At 32.7% G+C, this 22,604-nt stretch overlaps 1 protein-coding gene across 7 annotated transcripts in view; it reads right to left on the bottom strand.

Moving 5' to 3' along the window:
* Positions 1–22,222, bottom strand: part of LOC134269336 (receptor-type tyrosine-protein phosphatase alpha-like) — a 119,009-nt gene extending 96,787 nt beyond the window's left edge. For 3 of the 7 annotated variants that reach the window (XM_062751536.1, XM_062751535.1, XM_062751537.1), the window contains exon 1: positions 21,749–22,220. In XM_062751536.1, coding sequence (XP_062607520.1) covers positions 21,749–21,830 — 82 coding nt within the window. In that variant the 5' untranslated portion in view covers positions 21,831–22,220. Of the gene's footprint in view, positions 1–21,748 lie in introns of all 7 variants that reach the window. The other 4 variants (XM_062751531.1, XM_062751534.1, XM_062751533.1 and 1 more) reach the window with 4 other exon arrangements.
* Between the last annotated feature and the right edge of the window lie 382 nt (positions 22,223–22,604).

Below are 22,604 nucleotides of genomic sequence, written 5' to 3'. Positions count from 1 at the left end.
ATTTTTTCGTCCGTTGTCGTCACTTCCGGTCAAACCGGAAGTAGCAAATAATTGCTTATTTTTGCATTAATTAACATAGCGTTAAAGGATTCAAACCATTTTTAGGCGTTATTTCTCATTTTTGTTAAAAATTAATGCTACTTCCGGTCAAACAGGACGGAAGACCTACTCGTTGCTTTGCAACGAGCTTTGCTCTAGTTATTATTATTATTCTTTTTTTTCTTACCGATTTTGTGCACGCGATTTCTCAAAAACGGCTCGATGGATTTCCATGAAACTTTCAGGACTCATGTAACATAACTTGAACCTTATGCATTTTTTCCGATTTGATGACGTCACTTCCGGTTTGGAGATATTGTCGATTTTATGATTTTTGAAGGGTCAGGTTGTCTCCAGACTTTCTCAATAATGGCTCAAGATAGAATCATGAAACTTTGAGGTATGATAGACCAAAGTCTATAGATATGTATAAAGTATTTCATTTTTTTCGGAATCGCCGCACGTCGGCGCTCGCTATGGCCCGAAAATTGTCGTACAGCGAATTTCAAAATTCTTAACACCTTTTCTACGATATCTTTTTACCTGGAAATATTTTGTTAAAACATAAAGAACAAAAGAAGTGTAGAATTTCAAGGTCTTTCAAATGATATCTTGTAAAAGGGGCTGGCCCCTAAAATGAGGGGCCTACAGGGGCCGAAAGTTTTTTCTTTATATCTCAAAAAGTATTGAGAATTTGTAATACGTCAAAGAAGCAAAGTTGTTAAAAATGTCAAGTTTTATCTATTGGAGTCGTCAAAATACGTCCGTAGTCGTCACTTCCGGCCAAACCGGAAGTAGTCGGAAAACGCGTATTTTTGCCGTTCTTGACAAGTTTTTGGTTAACATATGTCTCTAGGAGCATAAAATCAATTTTCCGTCCGGAAGTATCCAAAAATAGCTTATTTTGAAGGTTTTTGATGCAAAATTGAATTATAAAGTCACTGGAGACGACTTAGCTCATTGCTTTCTTTTTTGATGTCACTTTCGGCACTTCCGGTCAAAACCGGACGGAAGACCTACTCGTTGCTTTGCAACGAGCTTTGCTCTAGTTATTATTGTTTTTTTTTCTTACCGATTTTGTGCGCGCGATTTCTCGAGAACGGCTCGATCGATTTTCATGAAACTTTCAGGTCTGATAGAACATCAAAAAATCTAGATATATAATTTTTTATTTTGATGACGTCACTTCCGGTTCGGAGTTTTCTGCGATTTAGTGATTTTTAGAGGGTCACTTTGTCCGACAGTTTTCTCAAAAAGCACTTAACACAGAAGCTTGAAATTTTCAGTGATGCTAGAGCAACTTTTGGAGAAGTGCACTTAGTATATCGCAACTACCGGAAGTACGAAGCGCCGACGCTCGCTATGGCCCGAAAATAGTCCTATCAAGAATTTAAAAATTTTAAGCACCTTTTCAACGATAACTTTTTACCTAAAAATATTTTGTTAAAGCATGTAGAACAAAAAAGGTGTAGAATTTCAAGATCTTTCAAATGACATCTCGAAAAAAGGGCTGGCCCCTTCAATCAGGGGCCGGGAGGGACCGACAGTTTTTCCCTTATATCTCAAAAAGTATTTAGATTTTGTCATATGTCAAAGAAGCAAAGTTGTTCAAAAGGTCAAGCTTAATCTAATAAAGTCGTCAATATACGTCCGGCGTCGTCACTTCGGGCCAAACCGGAAGTAGTCGGAAAACGCGTTTTTTTGGCTGTTCTTGACAAGTTTTTTGATAACACATGTCTCTGGGAGCATTAAAATTTATTTTCCGTCCGTCGTCGTCACTTCCGGTCAAACCGGAAGTAACAGTAAATGGCTTATTTTTGCAATAATTAACATGGATTTAGAGGAATCAAACCATTTTTGGACGTTATTTCTCATTTTTGTTAAAAATGAAAGCCACTTCCGGTTAAACATGATGGAAGACCTACTCGTTGCTTTGCAACGAGCTTTGCTCTAGTTCTTTTTTTTTTTTCTTCTACTTCCTAGACGCCAACTTTGAGGCCTCATATCTCACTCATTTATCAACGGATTTCGCTCAAATTTTCAGACATTATAGACATTATTAAAGTCTATCAGAGTGGTATCTAACATTTCAAAAATTCACTTCCGCTTTTGAGTTATTCCCCTTTAAACAAAAATTTATAGGCTTTCGTTTCCGGATAAAGGCTCAGAGACCACAAAAGCTGGAGCAGAATTTTTACTAATTTTAGGTAACAGAAGGATTGAAGTTGTGCACATCGGTTTTTGTTTTTCGATTTCTGTATTCACAATGGCGCTATATAGGGGTAAAAAATTAGAACGCCTAAAAGAGCGAAAATTTACACATATTTTCCTTTTTATCTTGAAAACTAAAAATATTTTGCTAAGACATAATGAACAAAAGTTGTGCATAATTGCAAGGGCTTTAATATAATAATATTCAGAAGGGGCTGGCCCCTACAATTAGGGATCAAGGGACCTTTAAAGTTTTTGCTTTATAACTCAAAAACGGTAAATATTTCGAAATGACTATCGATTTTAAAGTTGTGCTATAACATCAAACTGATCTAGTGAAATTGTTATTGTGTTCGAGTCTTGTTTTAAATGAGCTGGTGCATGACCTATATATGCACAGGTAATTCTTTTCACTCAGCACATAAACGAGAGCTTCTCATGCGTGTAACCAAAGCAAGCTTACTACAAATAATAAACATGGCTACATTTGATGCTAATATTCTTCAGAATAAAGTTCTCATAGTGTTTGTGCTTTTTTTTCTGACAAATTATCATGTTTATTCACTGACCACTTTCCCTTTTATTTCATTTTTTTTAAATCGTATAAACCAAGTCTACTAAAAAAGGAAGAAAATATCATTTTTTTCTTCTTATCACATAAAAGCAAACAATACAGTGAGAAAATAAAACATAACTAAAAAGCACATATACCATTCACAGCCATTAAGTGCACGGCTTTAACATTCACCTTGTTTGTTTACAATTATATAACGCGCCTCCCTCGATGGGTGCTAGTCATTGCGCCCCAAAACCAGAACGCCACATGCACGAACGCCCCAAAGTTTTTTACCGGCGCCCAAGGACAACTATGAGCGCCCCAAAATAAAATCACGAGCGCCCCAAACTTATTTCACGAGCACCCCAAGGCTTATAAACTTGTAAAAAATAATTGCTTTCATATATGCTTTTAATTTACATTTCGATGTCAAAAAAATATTGCTATGGGGAAATCACGAGCGCCCCAAGTTCTATGTTTCATGAGTGCACCAGATTTAACATATAACGAACGCCCCAAGATTTGAAAACAAATATTATAGGTTCCTATTAAACATATTAAACTGCAAAGAGAAGTTTATAAAAATTAAATAATAAAGCTACAAATATTGAACGTTGTAGAATTATTAATAAGATTGAACTTACCATTTTTTTTTTTTTTTTTTTTTGCATTGAAGACACTTCTCCATCTCTCAAACGAACCCAAAGAAATGAATAGTTGTAGTCTATCGACAACATTTTTCTTTATCACAATGTGGTAAAAAATAATTATGAGATTTTAATTGGTTGATTCCTTTTACATGATGTGGGATAATGGCGGTACTCAGACTTTGATACTAACATTTTTAATTACACATATGATTAAAAATTGATAGTTTAAAAGAACATTACATTAGTGCTCTTTGAAGAAGGAAAGCCAAACGAAATTTAATTGTATTTTGTATAGTTGTATGAAACTACAATGTAAACATTAATCAAATTCAACATAGATTTGAAAATGAAATTTTTAAAAAATAAAATAAAATTTTGATTTCTTTCTGCATAAAGTAACCACATAACGATATATCGAACACTTGTGTACCTGTTTTAGATCAGACAATATTATTTGGGGCGCTCGAGATGCTAATTTGGGGCATTCGTAATTTAATCTGGGGCGCTCGTGAAATAGGTTTGGGGCGCTCGTGATTTAAATTCGGGGCGCTCATATTAGTCTTTGGGCGCTGGAAAAAAACTGTGGGGCGGTCCTGCATGGGGCGCTCTGGTTTTGGGGCGAAACGACAGTAACCCCCCTCGATAGCGGCGGGGCAAAGTCGGTCACCGGGAATCAATCGGCGTGTGATCCAGCGACCTACAGTCATACACAAAAAAAAACAACCACAGAATGGTTATATTAATTCTTGATAAAATTGTTCCTTCTTATACTATCTCTTTCCCATGAAAATATTATTTTGTTCGAGTCTTACGTATGGTAGGAAAGAAAGCTACATGTAGATCCGTATTCACCGTAAACAAGGCTCCGTTCTCATTTTGATATTGAAGAACTCTTTATGCGTATAATTGAAATAAACTTGCCGTAAGTAATACATATTTTACCACGCTGTATCATATCTCTTTTTTAAATTAGATTTTAAACATGTTCTTTGTTACCCGTTCAGAGTATTCGATGATATCATTTTCCTTTTATTAATAAAAAGATCTTTCCAAGAGAAAGAGTTATAGAAAAAAAGTACGAGTATCTTTTATTCGTTTGAATATAAACACAAACAATTTGAACGGAAACAATATACGCCCGGATTTCATAAAAAAAAACTTTTATGAGTCAAATAATACACAATTATTTACTGCGCCATTCTCATATTCACCTGGAACCCAGATTCTGAGTGTGTTTAGCTTTACGTAATCTATCTTTCTATTACACGCGGCCGAGAAATTCTAAAGCGACACACCGCGGTGAACCATTGACCCCGCAGTCATAGGCAAATAATTGGTAAATACAAACCATTCTACAACAGTAAGAAAATATTATTTTCTCTGAGTAAATTAAATCTTTCAAAAATATCTTAAAATGTTTTATTTTTGACTTTAGTACAAAACGCTGGGGCATTTATTTTACATGTACATTAATCAGTCTTCAATTCTTAAATATTCGTTAGATCTATGTGTAATTTGACGATTCATAGCGCAAGGACTGGCGATATGCAGTTACTTTACTTCAACCAATATTTATTAAAATGCACAAGCTTTGCTCTTTTCACACACAAATAAATCTGTTTTCAACACACGTTTTCCGAAACACATTTTTATTCATCACATATATTAACCATGGCTAAACCAATTTTCGTAAGGATAGAATTATACTCAATGAAATGGACTAAACATCGATAAGTAACACCGGGACGTGTAAACTTCATAAGTGACTTCTGTGCTGCACACTGTCTATTAATTTATATTACAGGTTTTACAGTAAAGTTCAAGAAATAATGATTTTAAAGCAATGAACTTGATTTGTTTTATAATTTATTCAAAACCCGTATAAATGATTAGTATAGTGTGCTAACATTGTTATTTTGTTCCGTGATTAAATAGCAGTAGCAGGTTATACAATGTACATTCAAGTAGTAATAAACCCGCATATGTCCAGAATCAAAAATTTAAGAACTTATATACCGGGGTAACAATCTTATCTGAATATTACAGACTTATCATGTAATTAAACGTTTTTACAACCTAAATTAAACTGTTAAAATCATAACCGGCACCAAAGTCAAACCATTTGTATCGTTTACCGTATATAACTCAGTATTTTCTTTAAAATGATGAACTTATATCTAGCGCAAATTACTTTCCTTGGTTTAAAAAATACGCGTACGAGAGAAAGCGAGTGAGAGGCATTTTATTCAAGTACATTCATGTTTTTACCAGCGAGTCCCTGTATCAAGTATTGTCTAATTTTTATTCTATTAAACATAATCTCCCTTTCCTATTTAAATTTAATTTATTTGATGATTTTATTGAACTTCAAGCACAATTTCATTATGTAGTACTAAAATGAAGTCCATGCACGGATGCTAATGTACATCGGGAATTTTTTTTAATCCTTTATCCATGCATTCCTCCTTCAAGGAAAATAATTATGAATAAATTGATTGAATAACGTGTATAAAACCATGTGGTTTCGGTTTGTCAACGTGTTTTAGATCATGATCAGCAAATCACAACTCCTCGGGTCTTCCTGTCTAACGGAATAATAACCTCGAATATATTACTACGTATACATCATGACATCCCCATGCTCCTCACCCCCTTTACCCAAACTTTGAAATAAATGAGGAAAGATAGTTTCTTTGTGGACTTTTGAGTTTAATTTTATTGAAAGTAAAGCTATTACCTAAAATACGTATAATGGAAAGGACTTTCAACCCCATCTATCTTTCATAAATAGAAACTCCATGTTGTTTGAATATTAATATCCGGTGATGTTTTAAAATACCTCAATGTTGTTTTTCTGACCTGTGACAAAATGGTGCGAGATAATGCAAATTTCAAACATCTTCATTGGCCAATGACAGAAAAGTTGTAAAATTCCTGTCAGGGTTATGAACTTCTATAATCACTAAAAGGTGTTTGTCTTGACACAGAGCCAATGTTATTCTGTTAAGATCAAGGTCACTGACAGAAGAAATATTTCCTTTACTACGCTATGAATTAGTAAATGAAAATCATTGGAGGCTCTTACTTGAAAAATAGATTACTTATGATTGGAGGTTTTGTCATGACCCTGATCAAATGTCATTCTGGCAAATCAAGGTCACTGGCAAAGAAAAAATGTTTAAGCATAACTTTATAATTAAAATTCACTGGAGGCTCATGCCGGGAAGAAAGGTTGTTGACATAAGAAAGTGCAGTGACCTTGACCCAAGGTCTGTACTTCCTTTCCACAGCTCCAACGGAAGACCTACTCGTTGCTTTGCAACGAGCTCGGCTCTAGTTTTTAAATATATTCTGATTCTGCTCCCCGTTCCCGACGTCTATGTATGAGTACGTGTTGGCATTTACTACCAAAAAGTGATATCACCTATTTGAATATACAATGTTTAAATATATCCCGTTGATGAGGTCGATCCATAGATATATAGACTTCACAGAAAAGCATATCGACCTAGCACTACTTCGTGCTAGGTAAATATGCTTTTCTGTAAAGTCGAAATATCTATGGATTTACCGAAAAAGGCTACATTTGTTATATTTTTTGTACATAGACAACACAAAATTTTTGAAAATAATGAGAATAAGGCACAAGTTTTCTCTCTTCAAGACTTAGAGACTAATATTAAACAGCAACAGCTGATCCCTAGTCTCTAAGTCTTGAAGATAAATGTGTTTCGTTTTATACATTGATGGAGTAATTATAGATGATTTAGTTATTCAGAATACTAATTTATTTATTTGATTATGTCTTGTGTCAATTTTTGACAAAGATATCCAATATGTTTTGAAATAAAGATCATAATTCAAGACTTCAAGGCATTGTTACCTCTCATCAATTACGGAACATTAAAAAATATCATTACAAGTTGTAGTAATTTTTTTTTTTCAGAAACATCAAGTCATTCTCTGTATTATCTTTAATTGAGAAATCAATACTCTTTCTGTTTTACAGAAAATTATCTCCGTTTTAACACTTGTTCTATGAGAAAACCAGGTAGGGGGTGTCACTCACTTTAATGAAATGTTCTAAAAGGACGCCTGCAATATAGCATATGATCACAAGAAAAAAACATGAAGTCAATATGCATTTCAGATTCTATAAATAGTAACTCAAGCCTTTATGCTGTTATATACTAAATCATGTGATCACATGTGTTTGAGCCAATCAGAGAGCTTAGAATAAAAGATTAAAATAATATTAGCTTATATCACTTATTCCAAAAGGTGATATCTATTGGGCGCCGTTTTAGTATTTATTGCCAAAATGTGATATCAGCTATTCGAATAGGTGATATCACCTATTCAGAGTTTGAATAGGTGACATCAACTTTTCGAATAGGTGATATCACCTATTGAAAATGAATAGGTGATATCACCTATTCGAATTCGCCTATTCGAAATAGATGATATCAGTTTTTGCCAGTAAATACCAAAACGGTGATTCATAGATATCACCTATTTGAATTGGTGATATCACATATTGAATATGTGATATCACCTATTCGAATAGGTGATATCACCTATTGGAAATGAATAGGTGATATCACCTTTTGGTGCTAAATAGGTTCGATCACCTATTTAAATAAGTGGTATCACCTATTCGAAAGATGATACCGGGGTATTATCAATTTGAGTTTCTTAAAACATTTAATAATGAATGTTCCCTATAATATATAGATTACCATTGGAACCAAGAAAATTCGAACTACCCAGTTTTGATGCGTTTTCTACGATTTTCTTGTTGTATACATGATATATAAGTGAAATAAATTAATTTATAAGCAAAAAAAACTACAAATGCTTAAAATCAATAGCGAAACTCTAATCCATTCTCTCCTAGAATGATGAGTGAATAAAAATTAGGGAACAGCTTTTGGAACCGTTCTTATTTCTGACATGAATAAATTGAAAAGATGGTGTCACCTATTCGAATAAATGATATCAGCTATTCAAAATTTGATATCACCAATTAAGTTTGAATAGGTGAAATCATTTTTTCGAATAAGTGATAGCACCTGATCGAAGTGAAAATGAGATATCACCCAATCGAATAGGCGATATCACCAATTCGAATAAGTGATACCACCTTTTCGAATTGTTGATATCACCAATTCAAATGAAATACGTGATATCACCTATTGGACAGGTGATATCACTTATTCGAATAGGTGATATTACTTTTGGCAGTAAATACCAAAACGGGTTCTCATACCTATGAATGAAATCACAGTTGTGAAAACCTAATCATAATATGTGTTTTTATGCTGTTGAATTTTGAACCGGTTTCGTGATCAAAATTCCACGACTCGGCTCAGTTTTCAACGGATTAGGGTCTAAATTCAACAACTTTGGTCTCAGTATTCAACGTTGAAAAATGACCCCCGGGTCAATTTTTAACCCGGGTTAAAATTCAACGTTACACCGGCCGTTGGTCGTTTTTTTTTATATGTGACTTGTGTTTTAAGGAGAACGATCCATGCCTTTAAATGTCCAAGTTTCTTGGAACGTGGAATCTCGAAAAATGTGAGATTTAAGCATTTCCTGTAATGTTTATGCCAGGAGAAGTTTTCTTCGTCTTTTGAACAATTAGATATTGAGATTCAGCGAATCTTGTGTATGTCAATAAAATGCTAAATGTAATGTACAGCATATATGGCCAATCGCAACTTCTCGGGCCTTTCCGACTAGCGGAAAAACTACCTCGAATGTATATGGTAGCCGCCATGACAACCCTCCTTTTTCACGTTCTTGGAAATAAATGCATGGAGACCTTTTATCTGTGGAATTTGGAGTCAAAATATCAAAAGCGTAAAATTAATATAAGTGGCGTAATAGCGTAATTTTGTGGTAAAAAGCGGAAGAATTACGCCAAAAGCGGAAGGGTAGGCAGGTCTGATATTTTAAGGGCTTAATTCCCTTGTGGAGGGGTTAAAATGCAATGGTAATTGGATGTAAACATAATACCCCTACCCAAATAAAAGATCTATGTCTTTCAAATCACGTTTCTATTTTTGTTAAAAATTGTTCTTCATATAGTTAAATTTGGACATTTAATTTTTTGTCAAACCGGGGGCCGCAAGTCACCTCATCCTTTATTGAATTCTGAAATATATGTTTAGATATCAATTTTTTATTATTACTTTTTTATTTTTTAAATTATTTATTCATTTTATTTATTTATTTATTATTTTTTTTTTTTGATGCCTTAATGTTGTTCATTTTAACAGGTAATCAGATAATAAGCCCATTATGTCAGAGCTAAAAAAAAGTTTTTACTGTAAATTTAGAAGAAAAGGATGAGAAAGCAGTACAATTAATTCCCTGGGATTAATTATCTAGCCCGCTGCAGAAAATTTAGAGGCTTATCTTTATCTGTCACATGAAGATTAATGAAGACCTTTGTCTTCAACTGATGTTTGTTTTGAAGTTGAGGTCAACCCTATAGGTGATATTTGCATTAATTGAAGGTTTGCATTCTATAAAACACCTGCTTAAATCTTTTTTAAATACACATTTAATTTAGTTTTTTTTAATAAGATATGAGGTTTTTCCTGTTTTATGTAAATGCAAGGTTTCTACCGGTATATAAATGGTTTTGGGACATTCAGGAATTATCTTGAAAATTTAAAAAATACAGTTGTTACCTATAATCTTCATATATTTTTTTTTTTAAATGTAATCAAGTAAAACTCTCATTCAATGAGCTCCAACCTTATATCTCAACCCCTCAGCGGGGCCCTTGCTGACTGGTCAGTTTTCTAGTTCGGATATAAACAGGCAGTGAATTCTTCCTTTCCAGCTGCTTAATTTTGTAATTTTGCATAAATCTAGGAAGTAAACGAATGATAATTTTTATCTTCCATTTATTCAAATCCTTGACTCCCAAAAGAAGAGCAATTCTTACTCATTCACAAATGTTTTATTTTCAAATAGAAGAATAAAAGTGTTTTAAATGTGTAATAAATTTTGTATTAACGCTACCGAATTCATAAACTGATATATAATAAAAAGAAAGTTGATGAAGTGAAAATCATATTTTTTTTTTTAATTTCGAGTGCCATCTTAATAAGAGGATTTTTATCATGGAGTGTTTAAGTCAAGAAAATGAAAAACTGCAGAGATCATACTTATGAAATTTGATTACATACAGTGCACTAATGATTCATAACGTAGGTGTGACTGCGGGTGATGGTGCATGTAATTAGTATTGCCCCATATCCATCTAAACTGCACATTTTTAGTCCCAGTCGGCATATATTTCCTTGTTCCTTCAGGCCCGTACGAAGCTGTTTCAGTAGAGAGCAACCTTTTTTCTATACCTTGTAATTGTAAAGGGGGTGGGGGCACTTTAAACTACTACAAAGTCCTTGACAAGCAGAAAGGGAAAATATTAAAGTAAAGCAAACGTCATGTGATAATATGTGAAAAATTTACCTTATTTCTAGAATAGAGTATGAATTTGATGGCCCCGTATTCGAAAATTCATTGTATACATAGTTTAAACTTGACTTGCTCTTAACTTTCGCGTGGATTGGGCTATTGCTATTTAATTTCCCTACCTCACAATAGCTCAGTCGAAAGAGCGCTTGCTCCGTTATCGGAAGGTCGTGTGTTTGAATCAGAGATGAGGCAGATCGATCAAGAAATACTGTTCATTCTCTATGCGCTTTAAAGTAGAAATGTGAAGCCTTTGGATGAGACCTTAAACACCGAGCTCCTGTGTCACGGTAGGCGTTGACAGAATAAACAACTCTCAATGCGCAATGGTCTTAAGTGCTAAGTAAAAAACTAATGTGAATTCTCCGTGTGAGTGAAGATTCTCGAAATGGACGTTAACAACATACAATCAATTTTATTTCACATGATACATGTATTCCTTGTGGCAACACCTCATTGGGTGCTCATAGATTTGACATATTGACCTTGACCATAAAGTTTGATCCACTGTTGCAAAAAAATATTTAACATTGGCCATAATTTTTTTAACATTAAGGACACAATAGAATTTATATTTTAAGTGTATATGTTTTATAACAAGGCCTTCGTCCGGGGTACATAATTTTGATGTTTTTGCCTTGACGTTCGATTTTCTTCCTTTCGATTATTTAAAAAAAAAAAAAATCATTGACACATTTATTTGTTGGGGTACCATTTTTTTAATTTGTAGACCTCGTCATAATCTGGCATACATAATCATCAGTGTTTCATAAGAACAATTTATTTCTTGTAATAGTTTGGTTGCCCTCTCTAGACAGAATGACTAAAATTGGTTAGTATCAATCCTCTTTTAACCCCGATAAGAAATTATTTTTTAAATACTCGGGAAAAAAGAATTTTTTTTTCAAAAATTCTTAACTACCTACCTACCAAATATTTACAGATCGAGTCGGGAGACGGCAGCCAAACATTTTTTTAAACATGGCCTCATCATAATTTTTTTCTCTGTAAAACTACATCTTCCGTCACATCTGCTTAATTTCATAATTTTGTATAAATCTTGGAAGTAAACGGATGTTGATTTTGTCTTCAACAAATATGTTGTTATTATTTAACCTTCTTTTTTTGTTCTCTGATATCAGGATCCGTGGAAAAGAATACATAAGACGTATTAGAAGCGTGATCGTTTTAATTTTTGTGAGATCTTGTACACATTTGATTCAAAGCAAATAAAGCTTTCAAATTAATTTGGAGTGTTCAGGTTATTATGATTGTAAAATTCGCTTAGGATAATGATTTATGAAATGAGAAAGGTCAGTACTTTTCATTGATACGATATTTAAAAAGGATTAAGTATTCTATGTACGGGTAGAATTTAATGGCATATCATAACAAATACATCAACAAAACATGTTCTGTAAATGTATTATTTGTCTGTTTGTGTGCCTGCTGTCTACTTTAACCTTTGCCATTTTGAACTTTTGAACCATGAGAGAAAGAGACTTCATAATTGGTATCCATATTAATTGATAATTATTACTTATTAAGTTCTTTCAAACGACATCGAGGTCAATGACCTTGTGACTTTGACTGTGACCTGTATGCTAAAATTTAATATCATTTTCGGACTTTCGACATAACTTTTGAAGCATGAGAGATAGAGACTTCATATTTAGTATGCACGCTCCACTAATTAAGCTTTTTTAATGACATCAAGGTCAATGTTCTTGTTACCTTGACCTTGAACTATATGCTAAAAATATCTTTTTCTAACTTTCGCCATAACTTTTTAACCATATGAGACTGAGACTTCATATTTTGTATGCATAGTTTACTAATTTAATTCTTTGAAATGGTCCAATATTACCACCGGGCACATAGTGTGTCACAAACACATCTTGTTTCATATTCTTTTTATGTATATATGTGCAAGGCATCTATATTTGTAATTGATTTAGCAGTTACTGCGTTCCTCTGAAGCCACTTAATGAATACATAGTCAGATATAATACGTTTACAGTGATTTTTTAAGGCAGTAAATGATAAGATGAATCTTAAGCATTTCCTGTATTGTTTGTATTACGGGAAGTGTTTTAATCCGGTTTTCGAACGAGTATGTGAAAGCGATTTAAGGCAATTTAATCACAAATTCAATAATTCGTCATTACAAATTCAAAGGTATTTGGTGAAAGGCCCTAAATGGGCTTCCGCACGAGTAGGTACTTAGCTGCAGCAAATCTTATCTTACTATAATGCGTGTTCATGAATATATCCATAAGAATTTTATGTAATTTAAAAACTATATTTGTTGTTTTGGTCAAATTCTTCCTTTTCAGCTGCTTGATTGCAAAATTTTGCATGAATCTAGGAAGTAAACGGATGTTATCTTTTTTTATCTTCCATTTATTCAAATCTGTGACACTTAAAAGAAGAGCAATCTTTACGTATTCACATTTTTTTTTATTTTCAAATAGAAGTGTTTTTCAATATCTGTCGAATCTTATCTTTATCGAATTCATATATTGCTTTTTTTAATGAGGATGTAACGAATAGCTAATTGTTAAAGTGAAAATTACTTTTCTTTTTTTATTCCGGGTATCATCTTAATACGATGATTTTCACATCTGCAGTTTCATTATCATGGAGTGCGTTTTAGGAAAGAAAATGCCAAACTTTATATTTTTTAATGTGATATCTGCAGTACATGGCGATGTTGTTCTGAAGTTACTTGTTTTTTGAATATAATATCAGCAGAAATAAATTATGACATCATAGTTCTTATATTGTACATTGATGTTTTAATTTAAATGAATTAAAAATTTGAAAAAATGAATTCTAACATTCTTTAACTTGTTATTGCCCAAAATGTGTTAATTTGTTCATGCATTTAGGGTAGGGTGCGCGATTTGTTCTTCATTTTTTGTTGATAATAGCTGTTTATTTCACATACATGTATTTTATCATTATCATTGAAGTAATTGAAATATTTATTATTCTTTATCAAAAATGAATATAAGATATTCATAAATTCGTCAATTATTTTTGGGTATATTGCAATGGAAATGAAACTAAGCATAGAGACCAGGAGGTCCATTACATTAATTAAATTGAAATTCTGATGGAAAAATGACATTCTAATATAGTCACTCAAATATTTTTCATGTTATTTGTCTCCCTTTAATTAATAAAAGATTTCTCTTACTAACGTGTTATTTCTAGAGTATATAAGATTTTTAAAGTAACCGTATTCTAGCTTGACACTTTAAATCTGTATGACTTTTTGAATAATATATAAGTGGGCAAGGAGCACAATGTAGACCTTAGTGTTAACTTATGTCTGACATAAGGGGCATCCATGTTTCAAAAGCAAATTTTGATTTTGTTTTGTTGGTTTCCCTCTCCCGATTAGGGCTATGTATTGAGCAAAATCGATATAATATTTTTAAAGTGATGCGTGACATATTGGATTATTTATCGAGCAAATCAAAAAATGTTATGTTCATGATATTTAATGCATAAATTTGATAAAAACTGGACGAGTCGAACATAACATTTTAAAAATATAATTTTATGTATTTTGTAATAGTACTTAAGATGTATCTCCTTAATGATTATTTCATTATTGACCAGTTTTCATTCAAAACAGTTTAAAGTATTCTTTGGTAACTGAAATTCCCAACTTTATAACAAAATATTAGAAAAACTTTCTTCCTGATACGTATTGGAAGCTATTTTTTCGATACGATACATTCTTAAATATCGATACGTATTGAATATTCGATACATTGATACAGTCCTACTCTAAACAGATTGGCTAACAAGAGGCCCATGGGCCACATCGCTCACCTGAGCACACTGGCTAGGAAATAAAGCAGAAATCACTTCATTATTGCAGTATTGAGAAGTTTACATAAGTGGGGGGGGTCTGGAATTTTAAACTACCAGCCCTCATTTGAACCAGTATGACTTTATACTATCTGAGAAAGCCTCCATATCTATATGATTAAACATGGCTTTTCTGTGCTTGGGGAAAAAAATCTTGGTTTGCTCAGCATAACTTTGATTCCCAATTGTGTACCACCTTACCCAACCCCTACTTCCCGTTCATGGCTTGAACAAAATTGAATCAACACTACGTGAGGATGCTTTGTTACAACGCAAAATGTAATAACAACGCGAAATGTAATAACCCTAGATTATTAAGTTTTGCGTTATTACATTTTGCGTGGAGATCATCGCAAAATGTAATAACGCAAAATGCAATAACACAATTTTTAGATTGTTACATTTTGCGTTATAACATTTTGCGTCGAGATCAACGCAAAATGTAATAATGTGCTTTTTCGTTGTTACATTTTGCGTTATTTTATTTTTGCACTGAAGACAACGCAAAATTTAATAATACAATATGAAATAAAACAAAATACAATTATTTTTTTTGATTGCGTTTTACAAAAAAAATGGGATAAATCCCACAGATATTGACAATCTAACTATATCTCCCATTTATTGTGAAACATGGAATATATCCCATAAATTATGACAATGACAAATACCTCATCATGATATATAGAATATATTCCCAATATAACAACGTATTGGTGAAAATAATTCATTGTTAATATCCGTGGGATTTACCCATTTGAACAAATTAGTGGGAGAAAAAATCCCACAGGAAAAAATATCCCATCTGACATTTTTTCTCCCATGGGAGAATGGTGGGATAGTTAGTGGGACTGAAAATCTCACCATTCTCCCATGGGATTCTGAGTTTTAGGACTTCATATCTTTAGAAGTGGAGGTGTTTGTGAGTTCAACATGGGACCCTGAAATACTGCTAAGAAATCCCACCAAGTGATATAAAAATATTTTTGATATCATAATTAGAAATGGTAGTAAAAAGTCTGGACTATGTCGTGTCCAGAGTTAAATGTCATACTGTTTATATTATAAGATGGAGAGAAAGAGAGGGGGTGTGTTTTTGGATGTCTGCAATGCTGTTGATTTGCATGGAACAGTATGGTATCACAATTGTCAATAAACCCCTTCCGATATATATTTACACCAGCTAGTACAAATAAATAGGTTTTCTTTTAGATTCATTGCATTTGTCTATATAAAAAAAAAACAAAAGTTCACTGGTCAATACCCCAACAATCCCATCTACAAACGCGTGTTTCTAATTTGCAACACCTATTATTTGAATACATTTATTAGACTGATTTTAAATACATGTAGCTTATTAAATCAATATATTATGAAATTCATTAATCGTAAGAAATCGCATAGATCTATATCTGTTTTTTTCCCTTTTTGTTCTATTTTTTCTTCATCGGCCACTACTCTATTAAAAATTGTACTCAATCTGGCTGACCAAAGAGTGTGTTATTACATTTTGCGTTCTTGCTTTTTGCTTCATCTCGACGCGAAATGTAACAACGCAAAATGTAATAATCCAAAAACCGTGTCATTACATTTTGCGTTATTACATATTGCGTTGATCTCGACGCAAAATGTAATAACGCGAAATGTACTAATCCTCAAAAGTGTGTTGTTACATTTTGCGTTATTACATTCTGCGTTGATTTCAACGCAAAATGTAATAACGCAAAATGTAATAATTCATGTTTATTACATTTCGCGTTGTTATTACATTTCGCGTTGTAACAATTGTTACAACAAGATGTGACCAATAATGGCTTTGTGGTTATTAAAAAGAAAAGTTTTTAAAAATTCCGATCTATTCATTCATATGGAAAACTTTAATCGTCCATTGTGGTCATGATTTGAACAAACTTAAATCTACACTATCTGAGAATGTTTTCACATAAGTTTCATCTTTCCTGGCCTAATAGTTCTAGAGAAGACTTTTAAAATTTGCCATTAATTTTTCATTAATTCATAATTATCTCCCCTTGGAAGAGGGCTTGGCCCTTTATTTAAACAAACTTGAATTCCCTTCACCCAAGGATACTTTGTGGCAAGTTTGGTTAAAATTGGCCCAGTGGTTCTTGAAATGAAGATGAAAATGTGAAAAGTTTACGACATCAACGACAACGACAGACAACGGAAAAATTTTGATCAGAAAAGCTCACTTGAGCCTTCGGCTCCGGTGAGCTAAAACTGGCTAGACTCAAAACTCTTTAACCCCAATTTTCACTTCTGAATCAACAATCAGCTTTTCATTGCATTTTTAAAAAAAAAATTATTTTTTAAATACTCAGGAAAAGAGAACTTTTAAAAAAATATTTAAAGACCGAGTCGGGAGAGGGCAGCCAAATATTTTTGTTTTTTAACATGGCGTCATCATAACTTTTCTCTCTGTAAAACTACATCTTCCGTTACGGCTGCTTAATTTCGTAATTTTGTACAAATCTAGGAAGTAAACGGATGTTAATTTTATCTTTCAATTTTTTTCAAATTGTACCTCTCAAAAGAAGAGCAATTTTTACTCATTCACAAGTGTTTAAATTGCAAATAAAGGAAGTGTTTTTAATTTCTATAATATCGTGTCTTTACCGAATTCATATTTTTTTAATGCAATGAAAAGCTAATTGTTGAAGTGAACATATTTTTTTTTATTTCGAGTATCATCTTAATATGAGGATTTCACATCCGCGGTTTAATTATTTTGGAGTGTTTTCAGAAAAGAAAATGCAAAAATATTTTTTTTTCTGAATATATTATCTGCAGTACGTGTCAGTGTTGTTCTGAAGTTTGTTTTTTGGTTTTTGTTTTTTTTTTTTTTTTTTGTAAACAACAGCAGTAATAAATCATGATATTATAGTTCTAATCAAAAGCTAATTTAAAATGTTGAAAACTTGAAAAATGAAAATAAGTAAATTGAATTCTTATTTTCCTTAACTCGTAATTGCCAAAAATGTGTAGAGGTTTTTTTTTTTATTAATATATTAATCAGAATGTTTTGTACGTAAAAACGAGATTTTTTTGTTTTGCCAGGTCAAATTGCCGGTTGCTTGACTGCGTAATAAATGTGCAATAAGTTCTTAATAAGCTTTAACAAGATGTGTTTGTGAAACACTATGCGCCCGGCGGCAACAAAGTTCGAAATAAAATATTTTTAGCATAAAGGTCAATGTCAATGTCAAGGTCACAACGTCATTGATCTTGGTATCATTTGAAAGAAATTGATTAGTGGAATATGCATATCAAATATGAAGCTCTATCTCTCATGGTTCAAAAATTATGATTAAAGTTCAAAAAAGCTATTTTAGCTTATAGGTCACGTTAAGGTCACAAGTTCATTAACATTAGTGTCATTTTAAAGAGCTTAATGACTGAAGTAGACATTCTCTCTATCGTTTATGGTTCGAAGGTTATGGCGAAGGTAAAAGTTTCAAGACAAAAAGCTAATTTTAGCATATAGGTTCAAGTCAAAGTTACAAGGTCATTGATATTGATATCATTTGAAAGATCTTAGAGTATGCATGCTAAATATGAAGTATCTATCTTTCATGCTTCAAAAGTTACAGCGAAGGTTAAAGTTTGCCGAAAAAAAGCTATTTTTAGCATATAGATCACAGTAAAGACCACAAGTCATTGATCTTGGTGTCATTTAAAAGAGCTTCATTAGTGGAGTATGGATAGCAAATATGAAGTCTCTGTTTTCCACGGTTCAAAAGTTATGGCGAAGGTTAAAGTTTGCAGACAAACAGACAGACAGACATGACAAAAACAATGTACATCCCGGATCTATTGATCTGGGCGCATAAAAAGAGGACAAGGTACGAATGTTTTCTTAAATTCATTTTTTTGTCCCTAAAAGCTGTTTATTTTACACATATTATCATTATCAAGGAAGTCATTCAAATATTTATTATCTTGTATCAAATGAGTAGCATATTATTTTAAAAAAGATATATGTGAAGCAATCATTTATTTGTTGGCATATAAGCATTTTATTAGCAGGAGTAAACTAAGAATATGGGTTGAGAAACCTTTGACATTAAATAGAAATTCTGATAGGATAAGGAAATGACCCTCTATATATTATAGTTACATGTACTAAAGCACAGTCGAAGTAATAATTGCCGTCATATAGGTTAAACGTGAAAATTTCATATTCAAAAAGATAAATTATCTTTTTTTGTAGAAATTGTATGAATTTCATAAATTTGAAATTTAGCTTTTAAAAAAGAAGATGACACTTTAAATAAATCTGTATTTGAATCATATATAAGTGGGGAGGGAGAACAATTATTAGATTTGAATGCATACATGTACATAATGTGTCTGTTAACGGAAACACATCCATAAAGACTTACTTTTACAACCCATTAAGATAAAAGATCGAATACATGTACGTCTGATTAGATACATGTTAATGTAGTGTTAATGATCCATAACGTAGGCGTGACTGCGAGTAGAGGTAATCAGTATTGCCCCATATCCATCCAAACCATAAATTTTCAGTCTCGGTTGACATGCATTTTCTGGTTGGTAATATGTGACTTTATCTTATTTCTAGATTTGAAAATTAGTTTTATTTCCCCGTAATCGAACATTTGGAGTAAACAGTTTTTGCCATGTGTACCTTTCTGTCTGTCTGTCTGCCTATCTGTCTGTCAGCAAAAACTTTTACCTTACTCATAACCTTTGAGTGGGTATGGTTATAGCTTTCTAATTTTAATTTACGCCATCACGTAGCTCAATCGGTAGCGCACTCGCTCCGTGATCATAAAGTGTGTTTGAATCACAGAAGTGAATGACCTAAGTCGGTAAAAAAGGTAAAAACTGTTCCCCTCCGAGTGTTCGGTACTTCGAAGTGAAAAGTTGCGGATCCTTCGAATGAGACGTTAAAAACCGGGACTCCAGGTCATGGTAGGCGTTTGCACGATAAAGATCCCATACTGCCCAATGGCACTAAGTGCCGAATGACGGTCAAAATTTGACGCCCTTCAACGGTACATATTGTGACACGTGTCTTTATATGAGTGAAAATTTCTCGAATGGGGCGTAAAACAACATAGAATTAATCAATCTTATTTCACACGGTATTCCTTGTAGCAAGATCTTTTTCTGTACCAACTTATTTGACCAATGGCCTTGACAATGGGGTTTGATCCATTTTTACCAAATTTTTCCAAACCTTAGCCTTGGCCTTATTTTTTTAACAATAAGGGCAATGTCTTTTATATAACACGTGTATCTATCTTACACGTGTAACAAGGCCTTCCCCTGGGGTTCTTCAATATTGACCCTTTAACCTAGACCTCTGAGTTTGCCCTACCTTAAACAAATTTAAATATTTAGCCAAAATGTTTAAAAGGTTGGTAATTTGGATTTCATATTTCAAAGATACTCGTATATCATTTACACATTAATTTTTTGGATAACAACATTTTTATCTCTTGACCTAATTGGAGTTTAGCCTAAATTCTAGAAACTTTAACCCTTACTATAATCTGTAATACGAGGACATCTGTTTCGCAAGCACACCTTGTTTTATTAAGTAACTGTTCTTTTGCAGAAATGTTCTCTATATAAAACTACATTGATTTCTTTTTTTCTTAAGTTTGGGGTTCATTAGATAGAAATGAATATATTCATCTCTGTTTAGTTAAACACGACAATAGAAAATTAATATCTTTTAAAGACTTAAGGTAAAATGTCGAATACATGTGTACTTGTGATATGTATTCGTATTGTTACGTGATGTTAAAGTTATGTTTTAACTATTCAAAACACGAAAACAATTGCATGAATACAAATAAAGGTAACCAATATAGCGTAAATAATATGGCCACATGCACATATCCAAAATCCTGGATTTTAAATTTCAATAGACATGCATCTTAAACATTCAAAATTAAAAAAGGCATTTCTTCCCCTTTCTGTTATAGTTGTGCATTATTTCAATTATAAATTCTATAAAGTAATGAAGTTAAAGACTGTGAAATCGTCATTTCTTCCCAACAGAATTACACGCATAATCGTTTATTGATATTAAGGCTTTTATCAAGAACACGGAAGTCAATAGAAGATTGATTATCTGTTTAACTGATAAGAACAAACTGTGTCTTTGATACAGCTACACAGAGCCCTGTTGTATCAATGATTAAGTGTTCCCCACTGTTTATTTTTTTTACAAAAATTGACATTTCGACATGTTACAAAAAAATCAGAAAATGAGTGGGAAAGACTCAAAACTCCATTTACTTAATTTTTCTGTTCCTTGTAAAAGTTGATAAGTTATTCATAACAATGAATGGGTCTAAACTTCTATTTTATTTCATATGCAGTAACACAATATTTTGTTTTTTTTTTAAATTTGATATTCATATCCTGTTCGCAGGTAAAAGAAAAAAAATTGGATCCGCCCCCAGACTTCAGGACAATGATCTCTTTAAATGTCCACGGTCCGCCTGTGTTTACTTGAGATAACGACTAATATGCCTTTCTGGTATGTCCGTCCGTTGTAAATATACAAATATCATCAATATATTACGTCGAACACCGAGGCATTTTCTACCTTTAGAAGCGGTCCTATTTCAGATTTTAAAATATAATTGATGTTGCTCCAATGACTGTATTATTTTTTATTTTCAGATAAATGGGTATACAGATGATTTTTTTAATATTTCATAAAGAAATTGAAACCAGAGTTCTTTACATGTTATGACACGAAAATGTATTTTTGGTCGATCGAGATCGAAAGAGGGATAGAGGGAGAGAGGGAGAGAGATGAAAGAGAGAGAGATATACAGAGGGTTTGATGTATAGTTGAATATGTAGACGACTGTCCTTTGAATAATAATTAATTATTATACTATCTTACCATAAGCATAGGCAACATGTAAAATCAAAAATATTCCACCGACACAGTAAAACCACACAGCGCTTCTACCCATGTCGTACATGTAGGGACGACTGACAAAGATTCACTTCAAAATCCAGGAAGTAAAATTGACGGCGGTTTTAGCAGCCAGCCCATTTAAAGTTTGACCACGTCAGAGGTCTTGAGATGTTACACTGTGTATACTTTCGGTCGGAGATTAATAAGGGGGTTTTAAATTCACACGATCTAGAATTGCCAAGCTATAAGGGTGAATCCAGGTGTATATACGTAGAAAGTAAGGTATATTTAAATGAGAGGCATTAGGTGTCTCAACTCATGCAGAGATATAGAAATAGCGTTATAATCGAAAACATTTAAAGGAATTCAACAATAGATGACCACTTTTTTTATACGTAAACATAAATTTAAAATTCAGTATTTACTTCCTGATAATTGAACAAAGAGCTCGAGGAAAATCCGGAGAAATCTTAGGAGTAGGTAATATAATTCTGCTTGCTCCGGTGAACTTATAAATATACATTTTTCCAGCGATATAACAGGGGTTTTCAGTGCAAAAGTAAATATCATCGCCAAAAAAGACCCCCCTTTCAGAATTTCCTTATTTCCTGTCTAAAAACAAGTAACTCTTGTCGCTGCCTGTGTACTTAGGAAGGTTATAGCACTTAATGAATTTCCGGACTCGGTTAGGAGAATGATCAATTCCTTAAGCGTCTGTGTGTAAATATCACAATATAAATCATATATGAAGAGAGAGAGAGATGTATTTAAGTTTTGTTTAAAGTTCAATCTTCAAATTAAAATCAAATCGTTGGAAACATACAATTTTTTGCAAGGT

This window comes from Saccostrea cucullata, unplaced genomic scaffold (assembly GCF_032062105.1).
Source record: "Saccostrea cucullata isolate Sc308-1 unplaced genomic scaffold, CSIRO_AGI_Scuc_v1 ctg770, whole genome shotgun sequence".
Classification (NCBI taxonomy): Eukaryota; Metazoa; Mollusca; class Bivalvia; order Ostreida; family Ostreidae; genus Saccostrea; species Saccostrea cuccullata.
This window is presented reverse-complemented; position numbering and strand designations above follow the sequence as displayed.